Consider the following 19320-nt stretch of genomic DNA (forward strand, 5'->3'; position numbering starts at 1 on the left):
AACACAACAGAACCCAGTTCTGTTTGCTCATCGAAAAACCAACCAAGTGATTCAATCCCTTTTTCTCAGTCTCTCAGCAACTAAACGGAGCATTTGGGGTACCCAAAAAGAAATGAACAAAACCGAGAGCTCCGTGAGCTTATAATACCCACTGACGACGGACATGGAAGTGACAGAGAAGCTAGGAAGTGAGTCGTTTTCATCAAGAACGTGAAAGAAAGAAAGCAGCGGCGAGGGAGTTCTAAAGAGAGAAACTGGTTTGAAGGAGAAGTATGAAATTTTGGAGAGAGATTGAATTTTAGAGAGAGAACTCGAGAAACCTGCACAGAAGGAAACAGAAAGGTTTACTGGAATCTTCGAGAGAGAGAGAGGTCGAGAAATCTGAGAGCGAACATGCGTCCACCATCAGCAACTCGTGTCCATCATTGACAAAACAACGGTAAAAACGGAATCACACTATAATAAACAGTGATCACAGAAACAAAGAAGGGGAAAAACGGAAGAACAATGGTGAATGAACAGTAAAAAAGACACAAAGGGAATTAACCACATAGTTAGGCGTTTAGGATGCATTTGTTACACCGGACTGTTTCGAACTAAATTAGCTTCAGGGACTAAACTGGACTGGCTTAGACTAGACTAAGCTGGACTAACTTAATAAGCGTTTGGTGCAGTCTCGGACTAAGAATCAGGATAATAACAAAATTTTATACAAATACAAAAAAATTGAACCCCAACGTCAACATTTGCTGTAAAATCCAAATCCTAACATCCAAATCCAAAACCCTTCTCTGTGTCTGTGACCCAAGTGTCAAAAACCTTACCCTCTTCCCTCTTTTTCTTTCCGCCATGGAAACCCAGCCGAGTTGAAACTCCACAAACAAGACTCGGAACCCAGTTCCAGGAGACATGCATCTTCTTCTCCATCGGCCTTTCCGCAAACTCTCCTTTTTATCCTCCTTAACCTCCGGGCTCCTAATGGCTTCCAAGCAGCTACTCAAGTCCGCTCCTTTTCCGAACCCACTAACCCCTTCTGCACACAGACACCCCTTCTGCAAAAAATTGAAGATTCTTCTGCAAATTTGCATGTTTGAATTGAATTTGAGGATTTGAGTACTGGGTAACAGAGAGGACCTAGGCGAGCTCAGAGGAATCAGACGACGGCGAGAGCGGAACATTCCTTGGAGGTTTGCAGCACAGAAGTCATTGTTGGAGCTCTATGCAGCTGCAATTTGGTCGGGTCGCCGAGAATATCGCCATAGTTCTCTCAGATTCGAAATGAGGGAATGGCCTTGGTGTGGTGTTGTGATCTCGTTGGATAAAGGACGCAACGCAGACGAAGCAAGGTCTTCGCAGAGGGAGGACACCAAGCAGCGCAAAGGAGATGAAGCAGGTCTTAGCAATCCCGTGGTTTTCGGGGTGCTTCGCTAAGATGACCTAGTGAGGGAGATAGTCCACACGAGTCCGGGCTAGTCCCACTTAAGTTAGTCCCTAAGCTTACCAAACATGGGACAATAATCCTAGCTAGTCCAGTCCCACTTAAGAAGGTGAAACAAACGCACCCTTAGTGTGTGTGTGTGTGTGTGTAGAATTTTTAATTTATGGAAGTTTAATTTGTGCATTTGTAATCAATATTTTCATCAGGAGAAACAACGTACCTATGATGATACCCGCAACTTTTTCAACAACGCCGTCCATGTTCTGATGAGTGATGATCAGTACTATTTCTAAATGCTTTTTGTTGATAAATATATATTATCGAAGTTAATTATAAATTTACTGTATTGCTAGATGATCGATGGATTTATTTTCTTTAGAATTAGAACCATTTGTATTTTCATGGCTTGCACAGACTAAAAACAGTATCCAAAGATTGTATATTATTCTCTTAATTTGGCAAAACAGTATTTTTTTTAATTGATTGCTTTAATCTTTTACACTTTATATTACATGGCAATAAGATTCGACAAATATATAAGGCATCTAGGGTTTGGTTTTCCCTTGTTTTTGATGGAGGAAGAGGTGGTTTGTATGTTTAGTTTTGTTCTTGTTGGGTACATTGGATGCCTTGTAATCAGAGACTGCTCACGTAAGAAATATTACACCTGTGGTTCACTTTTTGAACTCGAGATAAATATATTGGATCGGTAGTATGTTTTTTAAACATGTAGTAAAGGTTTATTAAACGAATGATATCATTAAGATTATACATGGTTGCAAGAGAGAATCTCTTGCTTTTGAAGCCTTCTTCTCCAACTTTTACCATAGTGCAGTAAAATTCAGTTCAATTATGCACAGCATATGGATCATGGAGTAACTGTATGGTGCGTTAAGTAATGTTGTCATCATCATTAGCCACCGTTTATAAGTCTTTGAAGATATAGCAGGGCTCAAGGTGCTCATCTCAGCTTGCCAAACCTTATATATATATTTGTAGATGAATAGATGGCGCCACTGGATCAATTGCCACATCAAAAGTTGGTTGACTACTACATACCAACCCACGTGAAAAATGAGGCCACTGAACGCCACATGATTTTTTTTTTTTTTTTTGTTCTTTTTATCGTTTTTCTGTATATTGGGTGCAACACTATAATATTTGAGTTCAAGAATACGTGATACTTATTTGAGTTATTTGCTCTAAATGACACAAATGTTGTGTCAAAGAGCACGAATGTGTGGCATTAATTGAAATCTAAAACAAATGGCTCTCATCTATTGAGGGAAGAGCAATGCAGGTTGGAATTGAGACGAATGAATCACCCTTCTAATTTTTCTTCAACCATTGTCATAAACACAATTGGCAAATTGTTGTTTGACTCGTGTAAAGTCTATACGGTTAATGCTTTGTTATTTGTTTTGCTTCGTTATCATGCCATATTTTGTTTTGTTAAATTTTGTTCTTGATGAAAATAACATGAAATTCCATTTACTATGTGTGGAGATTTAGAACAGATATTTTATTTTTATTCCATTTCCCCGTAGTTTAATTGGACCGCTGATGCATTGTGCAGCATGCATGTATTAACAACTAGAATTGAGTTTTGATGAGCGCGCTTGGATTATGAGATAGTTGTATTCTTCACGCGAGCAATCCATTGTGTTAAACGAAACTCCAGTTTAGTTAGTTGATTGCTGAAAGTTTGAAAATTTAAGGTTCTCCTATTTGTGATGTTAAAGACCATGATCTTCATATATGTCAACTTATAGAAGAGAGACTTATCTACACTCCTGAAAATAGCACTGTGACATATAAAATCAATAACAGAATGTCATGTATAGTAGTTGAAACAAGTTATTTTTCATTGGCAAGCAATAGGGCTAGGCTCTAAAAATCGAAAACTGGAAAAGAAAAAAAAGGTCCAAATATCAAACTGAAGTAAAATAATAATAATAAATAAATAAACCAAATGGATTGAAAACCCAGCCGAAACAAAAAAATTGTCAATTTCGATTTTTGTGGTACAAAAACCAAACTGGATTTATTTATTTATGTTGGTTATTCATTTTTCAAGCCCAATTCTAAGCCAACTAATAGTCTAATGTTACAACCACCCCCATATTTCCATTTTATTTCTGTTTTTCCCCTATAACATTTTTAAATCTATCAATTTAGCCCTTTATCTCTTTTAATCCTAGTCGTTGATCCAGATTCCTTTTTTTTTATCCTAAACTGCCATGTGGCAACTCTCTAACTCTCTTCTCTTCCCTCTCTTCCCGAAACACTTTCCATCTCAAACCTCTCTCTCACTCTCACGGGAACCCTCATATACTTTAGAGCTCCGAGAGCTTTTGTTTTCTCTCTCTCTGAAAACTAATCAGAACCAACATTTTAACCTCATAGATAGAATCCTTGGAGCTTGAGGAACACAGTTATAACCCTGCATGCATTGGGAGAACACCTATGTGTGTTATGCCATTAAAGCCGAGAGCTTCAAACCTCTGAAACTCGAACTCAGGCGAGTGCTCTTCTCTAGTATGTTTTGTTGAGTTATTCTCATTTCAATGGGAGGTTCTAATCAGCATACCTTATATTTTTGTTTTCCAAAACCCGGCGAGTTACGTGATCCACCTTGCCATTCTCGACCACAGTTGAGACTATAAGTAGTATAATTCCGTTCCCATCATTTTAGCTATTTTTCCTCTTCAATTTGGTACTTGGTTTGATTGTTATTTAAACGTTTGTCGTCGATCGGAGCTATAACAGCTTCGGTGTTTTTCCCTGACTACACCCAAAGACACCAGGCCATTAGGCTTCTCTAATCACCCACTGGCCTCAGCCCTTACTTGAACCAGCCCATTTCCCTTCTGATTATTTGGCATGTGGGCTGTGCCCTACATGGGTCGTGCATGTGTGTGAGTTGTGTGTATGTGAAAGTGGGTCGTGCATGTGTGTGGGTTGCGTGTGTGTGTTATGTGATACGTGTGTGTATTGTGTGTCTGTGCATGTGTGGTGTGTGTGTGTGTGTGTGTGTGTAAGCATGTGCACGTGTGTGTATGTATATGTATGATGGCGTGTGTGTGTGAGTATGGGTTTGGGTTTAAGCCTAAACCACTCTTCTTCACCCTAAACCCTTTTAACCCAAAAACCTTAGGATCCTAAAACCCATTAAACCTTAACCCATTCAACCCAAATCCTTTATTTTGGTTAATTCAAGCCCAAATCCTTTAGAAAATCCTTTTATTTATTTATTACATTTTTGTGCTTAGGTGAAGTTGCTAGTGAGGAAATTCTTAATCCTTATCCGCACAACTCTACTGTTAAGGAGAATCTGTGAGTGGACCCCTTCTAAAATGACATGATTTTATAGTTCAATTGCATAAATTAAATGCATGCCTTACGAGTTTATGAACTGATTTTTATGTTAAGCATGTTTATTGAATATGTTGATTTTTCGTCTCGTGTTTTTGGTGAGAAATTAATTGTTGGCCTATATTGAGCTATATTTTAAAATATCGTATTTTCTATAAAAATCATGAGCTGGTAGACTATCTGATGGATGACGATAGGATGCTAGAACATATTTTAGAAACCCCTATTTATAGTATAGACAATGGATGACTTTATACTATAAAGTGGTTATTTTTTAGAGGCGTAACTATTTGTGCATACCTAGTGGACACTATGCCGCATGGGGCGATGATCTGGTGTTGGCAGATAGGCCAGGAAAAATAATCCCTAGCTACGGGCTGAGGGACACGGAGCAGGCATTGGGCGGGGAGTTGGTAATCTTTGGCTACGGGCGTAAAGACCACAGTGCTGGCATAGGACCGGGAGATATATATATATATATATATATATATTTATTTATTTATTCAGTGATCTTACTAGTAGTACATCACATTACGAGACGATCTGTGAGACGTTTGATATTTTGTATTCTACGATGTCTGTTAAGATATTTTTGGCATGCTAGGGTTTTCAGTAAAACCATAATTTATTATACTAGTAGTTTTCTTTATATAAACTGTGGGGGGTTAGTATCTTGATAACTGTTTTATTATTATTGTATATATGAACTTGGTTCACTCACCTTTGCTTTGCGCCCCCATTCAGGTCTTAGAAACGAGGACTACGACACGACGTACGAGGCATTCCCCTACTAGTAGCAATCTATCACTCACTTGTGTGATATCTTGTAATGATCTTTCCTTTTATGAATCTTGTTTTAGAATGTGTTATGTGCACTCTAGACACTTCCTTAAATTTTGTTTATTACTTCTAGATCTAATGTTTATTCATGAATATTTCCTCTTAATCATTACTCTTGTAATCAATAAATGGCTTCCATCACCCTCGGGTGTTGGCCAACACGTGCCTATCCGGGTATTCAGAGAATATCAGGGTCGGGACGTGTCACTAATTTCAATCCAAGGTTAGGAAAACTCAACTTTTTGGGCCAAACATGTGAAAATCTTATTACCTAGATCATTTTTTCTTTATTTTATCTTGAATTTTTAGGTTAAAAAGAGTTTTTAATTTTGTTTTGGAAAAAAAAATTGAAAATCAAACCAAACCGAAATATAATTTACATAAACTGAATCGAACTGAGCTAAATAGTAATTTCGCTTTGATTTTCATTTTGACAAAAACCGATTCTAAGAAACCGAACTCACCCCTAGCCCTAACAAGAAGCAATATCCAAGTTTAACTAACTGAACTGCAGTGTTCTTAATTAGTTTGAAATAGCCGCTTATCTGTTTTCTCCATGAAAACCAGATTGTTGGAGAGGCTTTGGGCTTTGAGCTTCAATTATTTGGGCTTTAGAGTTTAGTTTTGGGTCCATGATACTTACTGGCAGAATCTTGCACAACTCTGTGTGCCTCGTGAGTACCCAATAAAGAATCTGATCAAATATTCACCACAAGAAGCAACAAAATTGTAAAGATTCAAGCAACCAATGATTTTTTATCTTTTAACTATTTTACTGGTAACCAATCTACAGTCTTAGAGGGAGATAAATCCAACGTGGATTTTTGTTTTTTTTGTTTTTTAAGGGAAATAACTGGTGACAAGCTACAGTTATTTACTCATTTCGAAGGCCAGAAGACTCATAAAGGCATTTCTACCTCTTTCTAGCCACAAGTTTGGTTTCCACACCAGCAGCGGGTTACGAACTCAAAACCTCCAATTGTAAAGATTTTTTTAGTGTACTTGAAATATGATCACATACATTAGTTATTATACAAATAGAAATACTTAAAAGATAGAACTTTTACCCACTTATATGAAACATATAACATACTGTTCCGTATTTCGGGCTTAAATTACTTTAACACCTGACAAAATCCCTAGATTTTGGAAACGAGCCCTTTTAATTAGCCCTAATCTCCCTCCACGTTGTGCAATTTGCCTCGTAAAATTATTTTTTGCTCAAGTTCAGTTGAGCGCCAAAACCACGTTTACCAAAAATAAGTCCCTATCCCAACGTGGACCCCACCATTCACCCACAATGACAACTACACCCTTCACATGTAATTACATAGACTTATCCGAACTTATGCATCATTGTCGTTCTTAATGCATATGCTTAATCATGTAATTTAATTTTGGATCGTCTTGATTAATCTTCATAGGTGTAGGAGGAGGGTGTTTCGTAACAAATCTATGGGATACGAACTAATGCAACTGACTTGTTGGAAACCAATTTTCTGCGCGAGTAAATATTGTTAATTCCTTGAGTTATAAGCTTATTTTTATATAAAAATATAGTAATGTATACAAGAATGATCTTATTTGAGTTACTTTTATTATGTTATTCAGTTGTGTACTTAGTGTCAAAGGTACAAAAACGCATTAGTTTGATTTTCTTTTGTCTTATTTTCTTTATATGTTTTATTAACATACCAAACTGTCTTATTTTCTATGATGTGTTTTCGAAATCTTGTCTCAAAAGGAATCGGTTCGAAATTCAGAATTTTATTTTCAGTTCGGAATCCCGTTCCGAACCAACCCTAAAGACGAATCACAATTCAAGTGGACCTTTTTGTGATATTGAAACTACGAACTCGAGCGAGTCCATTTCTACGTGGAACACCCCAAGGCCATTATTGTAATTTCAAGACTTCTCTCGCAATCGAAGCACAAGCCCAAAGGGAAAAATGAATAAAACGAAAAGAAATAAATAAATAAATAAATAATACCACGAAGGTTTCGTCTTTCAGACCAAGAACAGCAACAACAAGAGAGAGGAACGAACAGAGAGAGACAGACTCAGAGATACAGAGAGAGAGAGAGAGAGAGAGAGAGAGAGAGAGAGATTGGCCTTCGAGCTCTCAATTTCTTGCAATTTGTCGATCTGTCTTCGTCAAGTCTCTTTCATTTCGCACGCTTCTTCGCTTCGTCAAGCTAAGATTTTCTCGCCGATCTATTCATTCAGCTCGTCAATTTTCTCGGTAATTTCCCCCTTTCGATTTCGTTTGTTTTGTAAACTTCCTGGGTTAGGGTTTTGATTTGCGGAGCTGTTGGAATTCTGGGGTTTTCTTCGATTTTTTGTTTCTTTATGTACGCGTTGTGTTCGATATTGAAACCCTACATTGGGTTTGTATTGATTCGTTTGTTGAATTTTTGGAAATAGGGTTTTCGGTTGGAGCGCTGATTGAGGAGAGGAAGACCCAGTTGAAGCGAATTGCAGCATGAGCATCCATAGCCCCGGGGAAGGGGACAGTTAGGGCTTTGGGACTGGGTGCAAACGGTTGGGATTTCCATGGGCGATGGAGGCGTCACATGCATGCCTTTGCAGCATAATATCATGGACAGGTTTCCAATTCAGGAGAAGACTACTGTTTGCGGAGGCAAGAACGGTAACAATGGATTCAATTCCAAGACGGTTAAGAAGAAGAAGATAGTGAAGGTAATGAAGCCCAAGAAGAAAGTTGTCAAGAACCCTGTGTCTTCAAAGAACGTGGAGTCCGAAAAAAGTGAACTGGGATTGGATAAAGGTGCTAGCAGTGCGACTAAGGAAGCTGAGAATGGTGAAATTGCTGAGGAGAAGGAGGAAGTGGAAGAGGGTGAATTGGGGACTTTGAAGTGGCCCAAAGTTGAAGAAGAGAATGGTGAATTTGTGCCAGAGAAGTCGAGAAGAAGTGAGATTGAGAAGGGAGAGATTGTTGGTGAGAAGTGCAGGAGAAGTGAGGTGGAGAAAGCAGAGTTCCTTTCAGGGAAATGGCGAAGAGGGGACATAGAGAAAGGAGAGGTTGTTCCAGAGAGGAGCAGAAAAGTCGAAGCCGAATTCGGGTCCTGGAGACCTCCCAAGGATGATATTGAGAAAGGTGAGTTCATTCCAGATAGATGGCAGAAAGGGGAAGGGGCCAGAGATGACTACACTCCCAGTAAATTCCGCAGGTATGATATTGGTAAGGACAGGAGCTGGAAATTTGATCGTGAGCGTACGCCACCTTCGGGGAAGTATTCAAATGATGACCCTTTTAGAAGGAAAGAAAATAGAAGTGGAAGCCAGCAGATCAAGAGTATTGCCAGGTGGGAGAGTGGCCTTGACAGGAATACGAGGATCAGTTCCAAAATTGTTGATGAGGACAGTGCGTACAGAAATGAGTACAGCAATGGTAAGTGCCACCCCAGAGACTACCCTTCTATTAATCGGTTAAAAAGGTTTGGTACTGATACAAGTATCGGTGAGCGAAAGAATTATGGAGACTATGGGGATTATCCAGGTGCAAAATTTCGTAGGGTTTCTGATGACACCAATCGCTCTGCCCACCCTGAGCATTATTCACGCAGTTCTGTGGAGAGGTCTTATCGGAATCCTTCATCATCAAGAGTTGCAGCAGACAAGTACTCCTCCAGGCCTTATGAATCTACTTTGTCTTCCAGGGTAGTTTATGACAGGCATGGGAGAAGTCCTGGACTTCCAGGTCATTCTGAGCGATCCCCACATGATCGGGCCCGTTATTTTGATCACCGGGACAGAAGCCCATTGCGCCGTGAAAGATCTCCATATGTCCATGAGAGGTTTCCATATGGTCGGGAGAAATCACCGCATGGCCGTGAGAGATCACCGTATGTTCGTGAAAAATCACCGTATAGTCGTGAGAAATCACCACATGGCCGTGAGAAATCACCACATGGCCGGGAGAGATCACCACATGGCCGCGTGAAATCACCATTCAGGCGCGAGAGATCACCATATGGACGAGAGAGATCACCTTATGGTCGCGAGAGATCTCCATATGACAGGAGCCATCAATACGATCACAGGAACCGGAGTCTGTCTCCACACGATCGACCTCGATACCATGACCGCAGGAATCGCACTCCAAATTATTTGGAACGGTCCCCTCATGATCGGAGTAGACCTAATAATCATCGAGACACAAGTCGAAAAAGTGGAGCAAGTGAAAGGCGCAACTCCCATCACGGTAATAGGGGGCAAGAAGATAAACCGGTGCAGAAGGATCCCTGTGGAAAAGACTCACATTCGACTGCTAAAGAATCTCTAGATAGAAGCACTGTGCCTGATGTTAATGTATCTGTGGAGACAAATTCCAACTGTGAGTCTCACAAAGAAGAACCGTCTCAAATTCCAAGTGTAAATTGCACCGAAAATTCTCATATCAGTGTAGCCCCTCCTGAAGAGCTGCTTTCGATGGAAGAAGATATGGATATATGTGATACACCACCACATGTCCCGGTAATTGCTGATTCATCCGCCGGGAAATGGTTTTACCTCGATTATTATGGTGTGGAACGTGGACCTTCAAAATTGTGTGAGCTTAAAGCACTTGTTGAAGAAGGGGCTCTTGTGTCTGACCACATGGTCAAGCACTCGGATAGTGATAGGTGGGTAACTGTTGAAAATGCAGTTTCACCACTGGTGACCATACATTTCCCATCCCTTGTATCAGACTCTATAACTCGACTAGTAAGCCCTCCAGAAGCTCCTGGTAATCTATTGGCAGATACTGGAGATACTGCGCAATATGATGCTCAGAGTGGGAAGGACACAGCAATCACTTTGCTGCCGCCAGGATTTGGCGCAGATGTTGGTGGAGCTGCTTCTGAGCCTTTAGAAGATCTCCATATTGAAGAAAGGGTTGGAGCTCTGATGGAGGGTTTTGCGGTTATTCCTGGCAGGGAGCTTGAAGCTGTGGGAGGTGTGTTTTATCCGATTTGTATTATTTTTTGGATTTTTAGCCAAGATGGTCTCAGAGATTTGCATTCTAAGATTTGAAATCGATAGAATTGGTCCATGAGTTTGTGTCAATCATTTTGGTCATTCCGTTAACAATATCAATAAAATAAGGGTAAAATGATAAAAATACCCTCAATTTCTATAGAATCATTTTGATCTATTGTTTATTAAATTGAGGGTAATTTTGTCTTTTTATCCTTATTTAACATAATTTTTCATCCAAAACTAAAATGATTGATGATCTCAGGACCACTTATATTGATTTCAAATCTTAGGGACCAAAGTGAGGAGTTATGCTAATCTTAGGGATCATTTTGGCTAAAAGACCTTTTTTTTATTGAAATTTGATTTTTTTGCTGTTGTGCGGTAACAAATGAAATTACACCTTCATTTTATTTTTTTGTGTGGAGATATCTTATTTTTTGTCCTCTTTTATTTTTGTCGTTATGCAGAAGTTCTGCAAATGTCATTTGAATATGCACAACGAGATGGATGGGAAAACACTGCAGGTACATATTGGTTTACATTGGTTTCTTAGTTTTTTGGAGAGTTAAATAGTATGTCAAGTTGATGTTCAGACAATATAGAATATGAAATTTAAATAGTATGTGAAATTGATGTTAAAAATTGTATTTCTATTTACGAGAAGTATTTTACTTGTGCATCTATTGGCACGTATAGGTTTCAGTCAAGGCCACGATGCTGAACTGTATGATCAGAAAACCGAGGAACCCGGCTATTCTGACATTAAAATAAAGGAAGCTGCAGAAATCTGGCTGACTGCACCTTCTGACAAGGACGCTGGTTTTGCTTGTGGTGATTCTGATGAATGGTTTTCTGATCGGTGGTCATGCAAGGGTGGTGATTGGAAGAGGAATGAAGAAGCTTCACAAGAGAGGTCTTCTAGGAAGAAATTTGTTGTCAATTATGGTTTCCCATTATGCCAGATGCCAAAGTCTGGTTATGAAGACCCTCGATGGCATAGAAAAGATGAATTGTATTATCCTTCGCAAAGTAGAAGACTTGATCTACCTACTTGGGGTTTTTCATGTCCAGGTGAGATAAATGATTGTAGTGGCGTGAGCAGAACAACTCAAGTTAAGCCTACTGTCATAAAAGGAACTATGCTTCCGGTAGTAAGGATAAATGCATGCGTGGTTAAAGACCATGGTTCATTTGTTTCTGAGCCTCGCATAAAAGCCCGTGGTATGGAGAGGTACACGTCAAGGTCTTCTCGGTCATATTCTTCAGGTAGTGATGGGAAGAGATCATCGGGAGAAGGTGACACCCAGTTGAAACCAGTTGGTGAACGACGGTCACAGGGCTCTTCAAAATGCATTACGTCTATTAACACCAACAAAGACCGTATTTGCACAGTCGATGAATTGAAATTGCACTTGGGTGACTGGTACTACCTGGATGGTGCTGGGCACGAACAAGGACCTTCATCATTTTCTGAGCTACAGGTCTTGGTTGATCAAGGAGTGATCTTAAAACATAGTAGTGTTTTCCGGAAATTTGATAAAGTCTGGGTTCCTGTGACATCTGCTGCAGAGACTTCTGAAGCTACTCATATGAATCAGCATGAGAAGAACACAAGATCTAGTGATACTTCAGGACCTGCTCCTTCACAATCTAAAAATGCTTTATTTGAAGAATCGAGCTCAAAGTCGAGTTGGTTGCACAACCTGCATCCTCAATTCATTGGTTATACGTGCGGAAAGCTTCATGAACTGGTGATGAAATCTTACAAAAGCCGGGAGTTTGCTGCGGCCATAAATGATGTTCTAGATCCATGGATTAATGCAAAGCAGCCAAAGAAAGAGGTGGAGAAGCAAATGTACTGGAAAACAGGTATGATCTATTTAATTTAAAGTCCATTCGCCCTCTTTCTTCTCTTTTCCTTGACCTCAATCTTTCTTATTTTATTTTTTTGGTTTGATTTCCCTTCAACTTGAACTTTGGTGTTCGCAGATGGTGATGCACGTAATGCCAAAAGAGCCCGGTTGCTGATTGATGAAAGTGAAGAAGACTATGACATGGGAGATGATTTGCTAACAGTTGAAAAGGATGAGTCTACATTTGAGGATCTATGTGGTGATGCTTCTTTCTACAGAGAAAATAGTGGGAGTTATGGCTCAGAGATGGGAAGCTGGGGTTTATTAGACGGGCAAGTGCTGGCACGAGTCTTTCATTTTCTGAGATTAGACATGAATTCCCTTTCCTTTGCTTCTTTGACCTGTAAGCACTGGAGAGCTGCTGTCATGTTTTATAAGGATATTTCAAGACAGGTCGATTTTTCATCCTTGGGTCCTAACTGCACTGATTCAGCGATTGTGAACATTATGGTAGGTTTTGCTATTTTTTTGGCATCACAGAACAGTAGGAATCTATGTACATCCTCTTAAATCTAATGTAATTCTTTAATTGCAGAGTGGTTATGGTAAAGAAAAGATTAACTCTATGGTTCTGATTGGTTGCACCAACATCACCCCCCGCACTCTTGAAGAGATCCTTAGTTCACTTCCTTGTTTATCTACCATAGATATCAGAGGCTGCAACCAGTTTGGCGAGTTGGTCATCAAGTTTCAGAATCTGAACTGGATTAAGAGCCGAAGTTCATCTGGTACGAAGATATTTGAGGAATCCTACTCGAAAATTAGGAGTCTAAAGCAGATCAGTGAGAAATCTTCATCTGTTTCTAGAAGTAAGGTTCTAGGCAATGATATGGATGATTTTAGTGAACTGAAAGTGTACTTTGATAGTGTGGATAAGAGAGAAACTGCAAATCTATCATTCCGGGGAAGTTTGTACAAACGTTCAAAACTATTTGATGCTAGACGGTCCTCATCCATTCTATCTAGGGATGCTCGCATGAGGCGGTTGTCCATTAAGAAATCTGAACACGGTTACAAGAAGATTGAGGAATTTGTTGCTTCAAGTCTGAAGGATATCATGAAAGACAATCCCTATGATTTCTTTGTGCCCAAGGTACTGGGAGTCATATAGCCGACCCCACTTAGTGAGAAAAGGCTTTGTTGTTGTTGTTGTTGTTTAATCTTTGTCTTGCATTTAGATTTGATTCCCTTTTTTTCCTTTGTGTTTACATTCAATTTTGTACAAATATGTTCTGAAACTTTGTTACCTCCTTTTCTTATCCAGGTTGCTGAAATTCAGGATAAAATGAGAAATGGTCATTACATACGCCGAGGATTGAGTTCTGTCAAGGAGGATATCAGTCGAATGTGCAGGGATGCAATAAAGTAAGTTCTACCTTATTTTTCTGGTTTAGTCGAATGTCCATATCATAGAAGTTTCTCTCTCATATTATTTTCTGTGTGCAGAGCAAAGAATCGGGGGGATGCTGGAGACATGAATCACATTATAACATTGTTTATTCAACTTGCTACACGTTTAGAAGTGGCTACTAAGTCTTCTAATGAAAGAGATGAGCTGATTAAGTCATGGGAAGATGATACATTTGCAGGGTTCTCTTCATCCTCCAAGTGTAGAAAGAAGATCAATAAAGTAGCACCTGAAAGGAAGTACTCGAATAGGAGTAATGGCACTGTGAATGGTAGTTTGGATTATGGAGAGTATGCATCTGATCGAGAAATCAGAAGGCGTTTATCCAGATTGAATAAAAAATCTATGGATTCAGAAAGTGAAACCTCTGATGATATGGACAAGTCTTCTGAATATAGCAAGAGCAATAGTGATAGTACTTCTTCAGATACAGAAAGTGACTCCGAAGTGAGGTCACAAAGTCAAACTGGGCAGTCAAGAGCAGATGGAAGCTCTACACCTGATGAGGGTTTTGATTCTATGACTGATGATCGGGAGTGGGGTGCTCGCATGACAAAATCAAGCTTGGTTCCTCCTGTTACGAGGAAATATGAAGTTATTGAGGAATATGTTATTGTATCCAATGAGGAGGATGTGAAACGGAAGATGCAGGTATCTTTACCAGATGATTATGTTGAGAAACTTAATTCTCAGAAGAATGGAATTGAGGAGTCGGATATGGAGCTTCCTGAAGTAAAGGATTACAAGCCAAGGAAAATGCTTGGAGATGAAGTTATAGAGCAAGAAGTTTATGGAATTGATCCTTATAGCCACAATCTTTTACTTGACTCCATGCCAGAGGAGTTCGACTGGCCTCTTGCGGAGAAGCATATGTTTATCGAAGATGTGCTCCTTCGCACATTGAATAAGCAAGTCAGGCGGTACACTGGGAGTGGAAATACTCCCATGATGGTTCCCTTGCATCCTGTTGTTGAAGAAATCCTAAACGGTGCTGAGGAGGATGGTGATGTGCGAACTGTTAGGATGTGTCAGGCTATTTTGAAGGCCATAGAGAGCCGACATGATGATAAGTATGTGGCATATAGAAAGGTGAACTTTTTGCCCCACGCCCTATTGACATGTTACTACCTGGATTTATGTCAAGCCATTAGGAGGATGACTATTCAATCTTGTGTAATTGTTAATTTGATATGATGATCAGGGGCTTGGTGTCGTTTGCAACAAAGAAGGCGGCTTTGGAGAAGAAGATTTTGTTGTGGAATTTTTGGGGGAGGTATGGCTCCATTTTGTTTGTGGAGTTGTTTTCTCAGTCATTTAATCATCCCATATTTTATATGATGCTGGCTTATCTTATACCGTTGTGCAATTTTTTATCTTAAACGTCATGTAAAAGTAACTGTTTTTTGATCTTGTGATTGGCTAATATCTACACTTAATGTAAAATAGGTTTATCCTGTTTGGAAATGGTTCGAGAAGCAAGACGGGATTCGATCTTTGCAGAAGAATAATAAAGATCCAGCTCCAGAGTTTTACAACATTTATCTTGAAAGACCCAAGGTGCTTTTCGCTTGCACAAGTTCACACATAGTTATATGCATGCTTTATGGATTAGCATCTGATCATTCATTGTTATTTGGCAGGGTGATGCCGATGGGTATGATCTAGTCGTTGTGGATGCCATGCATAAGGCAAACTATGCAAGTAGAATTTGTCACTCATGCCGACCTAATTGCGAAGCAAAGTAAGTTCTGTTGTTTTAGTTATGTTAGGCAGGACTTTCAATTCAACTTATCAGTGTACATAACAGAGTCACCTTGCTAGTTATAAATTCACATATTTTTCATTTAAGCTATCATATCTCTGTAAAGATTGTGCTTCATATAGTTGTTTTTTTTTTTTTGGTGGTTTGTTGCTAATGGTGTGCTACTGTTACTTTGTTGCTAATGGTGTACTATTGTTACCTTTGTGTGTTGGTTTGTAATTATGATTTGAGGAGCATTTAATGTTTGGTTGTCAGAACATGCCTTTCCAGATCTTTATTGCTGGAATTTGAATGGCTGTATCCGCACTTGATAAACAATAGTTCTTTTTTGCTTAGCTCTGGAGACCAATATATGAGAAGTTGGGATAAAATTTTGATGTTTATAATCAGGATATGGGTGTGGCTTCATTCTGTGTGTTGAAGGCTTATATGTTGATGACAAGAAGGCTTTAACTTATATTGGACAGAAGTACCTGTAATAATCTAGTGTTGCTTTGTAATTGCAAAATTTACTTGAATTTTTCCTGCTAGTTCTATAACATATAGTGTTTGTTGAATACAGAGTTACTGCTGTAGATGGTCGTTACCAAATTGGAATCTACACTGTACAAAAAATTCAATATGGTGAGGAGGTGACATTCGATTACAATTCCGTTACAGAGGTGACTCTTTTTCCTATTGGCCCTGTGTATACTAAATTACAATTTACATGACAACACATGTAAACAGTTGTGCTCATCTGATTTGTGACAGAGTAAGGAAGAATACGAAGCATCAGTTTGTTTGTGTGGCAGCCAAGTTTGCCGGGGAAGCTACTTAAATTTGACAGGCGAAGGTGCTTTTCAAAAGGTTAGAGAAAAATAATGGATGCACTTAATTCTTAGAGGCTCAGATTCCTCTTGAGGGGAACTAAGTTATTTCTTTTTCAACCTTGCAATCTCGGTGCCCAAAGACAGGAAGTCCTCCTATGGGTATTCTTCTACTTTATTTTTAAAGTCATTTTTGTTTTATTAACTGGATTATTGTCCATTGATCAGGTGCTGAAAGAGTGGCATGGAGCTCTTGATCGTCATCAGTTAATGCTGGAGGCTTGTGAGTTAAATTCAGTATCTGAGGAGGACTATCTTGAGTTGGGAAGGGCTGGTTTAGGCAGTTGCTTGCTGGGTGGGTTGCCAGATTGGGTGATTGCATATTCAGCTCGCTTGGTATGTTGTTTTTCTGCTGCGTTAGTGTTTCCTTTTTAGTAATTATTGAAATCAACTATCATTTATTTTCATTCCCTTTCATTTTGGTCGAAGGTGAGGTTTATAAATTTTGAAAGAACAAAGCTTCCTGAGGAGATTTTAAAGCACAATTTGGAAGAAAAGAGGAAGTACTTTTCAGATATTTTCCTTGAGGTTGAGAAAAGTGATGCTGAGGTTCAGGTAAATTTTTTTGACTAATCTATATGTGTGTGTTTAGTATCATGTGATTCATGTCTTTTGTGGTTAATCCTGGCTTACCATTTCTTTTTGCATGATAGGCTGAGGGCGTGTACAACCAAAGGCTTCAGAATTTGGCTGTAACTCTTGACAAGGTGAATTTCTCTGCTATAAATAAGTGGTCGTTTTTTTATATACTATTGCACTGTATAAAGATATGTTCAATGATATCTACAGGTGAGGTATGTTATGAAATGCGCTTTTGGCAACCCCAAGGATGCTCCACCTCCGCTGGAAAGGTTAAGTCCTGAAGAGGCTGTTTCCTTTCTATGGAAGGGAGAAGGATCACTTGTACAGGAGCTTCTTCAGAGCATGGCTCCTCATGTGGAGGAAAACTTGCTAAATGATCTACGGATGAAGATCCTTGCTCGTGATCCATCAGGTTCGGATGACATATGGAAAGAACTTAAGAGATCTTTATTATGGTGAGTAACATGCACTTGAGTTAATTTTCTTATGCTAGGTTTTGACTCTGTAAATGATTCCAACTTTATGGGATTCTTTTTGTTTTCGTAGGTTGAGAGATGAAGTCCGGAATCTTCCTTGTACATACAAGTCTAGAAACGATGCTGCTGCTGACTTGATCCATATTTATGCTTACACACGGTGTTTTATTAGAATACGGGTATGTCTTTCTAATGAGAACCTCTAAAAAGTTTTCCAATTGATTTGTAATTCTGCTATTTGAATCTGAAACGTGCTTCATTTTACTCTCTTCAGGAATACAAAACTGTAACTTCGCCACCAGTATTCATTAGTCCACTTGACCTAGGCCCCAAGTACACTGAGACGCTGGGATCAGGTTTTCAGGAGTATTGCAAGATGTATGGGGAGAATTATTGTTTAGGGCAGCTGATTTTTTGGTATAGCCAGACTAGTGCAGAGCCGGATTGTAGCCTGGCAAGAGCAAGTAGGGGTTGCTTGTCGTTACCAGACTTCAGTTCCTTCTATGCCAAGGTTCAGAAACCTTCACGACAGCGTGTTTATGGCCCAAGAACAGTAAAGTTTATGCTAGCGAGGATGGTGAGTTGCGGTTTTTCATATATTTATGCCTTTAGGTTCTTTTTATGGCGTTGCTCATATATTCCAATGCTTTTTCAGGAGAAGCAGCCGCAGAGACCTTGGCCTAAGGATCGAATATGGTCGTTCAGTAACTCTCCAAAAGTTATCGCCAGTCCGATGCTAGACGCTGTTGTGAATAAATCTCATTTGGACAGGGAGATGGTGCATTGGTTAAAGCACAGACCCGCGATATTTCAGGCTATGTGGGATCGATGAAGTTTTGCAAGTGTCGGAACTGGCAGCGGGATTACTGAACCTAACTCTGTCTTCTTTTTTTCAGTTTCAGTTGTTTCGGAATGATTTCTCGATTTTAAATTTACGGCTGCCCCGTTCAATGTGGGGAGTTGGTAATCATTCCAAAACAGCGGTTCGTCGTGCCGCTTCCCCCATTCTTGTGTACAGGTTTTTCAGCTTTGTAATTTGTAATCCATTATATAGCAGTAGAACATTTGTTGTCGTCCACTTGTAATTTTAGAGAGAAATGAAGGTAGAGAAGTAGCCAAATCCATTAGCTCTTGTTTTTGTTTCTTACTTTTCTTCTGTCCCAAGTTACTTGCAGCAATTGTATTCTCTAATGTCGGGCCCTATGCTCACAATCCAATGGCCACTCGTTTTATCAAGGAAATTTGACTGGCTCACTTACGTTCTCTTGTGCTTATGGAAAAATGCTAAGACGTCGGCCCCTACACTATTAATTACAAGAAACTAAGAAGGGTAGGATAATCTGTCATTTTGAGAACACGAATCAACGAAGATGGAGGTTGGTTAACCCACTTATAATCTCACATCTCTATATTTCTGAATAATGTCAAATGGTTCGTCGCCACGTTGACTGATCTTGGGACCTGAACCAGCAACATGCTTGTAAAGACTCCCCTACTAACCCTTGCGTATTCAATAATTGATAAGTCCTTATTTGGTTTATACTTTTTTGCGTTAATCTCAGTTTACTATCATGAAGTTTTGTGATTTTTAACATTTGGTACATAAAGTTTTTTTCATCACACAATCATACCTCAAGTCTTAATTTTGGGACAATTTCATACATCCATTAAGT

At 39.3% G+C, this 19320-nt stretch overlaps 1 protein-coding gene across 1 annotated transcript; it reads left to right on the top strand.

The window, feature by feature from the left end:
* The first annotated feature begins 7650 nt into the window (after positions 1–7650).
* LOC126609895 (histone-lysine N-methyltransferase ATXR3-like) lies at positions 7651–18771 on the top strand. Its single transcript, XM_050277826.1, has 20 exons — positions 7651–7896; positions 8079–10614; positions 11105–11161; positions 11334–12506; positions 12627–13000; positions 13086–13643; positions 13815–13915; positions 13997–15047; positions 15160–15231; positions 15405–15515; positions 15599–15699; positions 16283–16382; positions 16474–16569; positions 16758–16925; positions 17019–17144; positions 17243–17296; positions 17379–17626; positions 17718–17826; positions 17922–18224; positions 18303–18771. Exons 2-20 carry the CDS (start codon positions 8208–8210, stop codon positions 18477–18479), a joined length of 7386 nt encoding a protein of 2461 aa, XP_050133783.1. The 5' UTR covers positions 7651–7896; positions 8079–8207; the 3' UTR covers positions 18480–18771.
* The last annotated feature ends 549 nt before the right edge of the window (positions 18772–19320 follow it).

The sequence above is a fragment of the Malus sylvestris genome, chromosome 17 (assembly GCF_916048215.2).
Source record: "Malus sylvestris chromosome 17, drMalSylv7.2, whole genome shotgun sequence".
Lineage (NCBI taxonomy): Eukaryota > Viridiplantae > Streptophyta > Magnoliopsida > Rosales > Rosaceae > Malus > Malus sylvestris.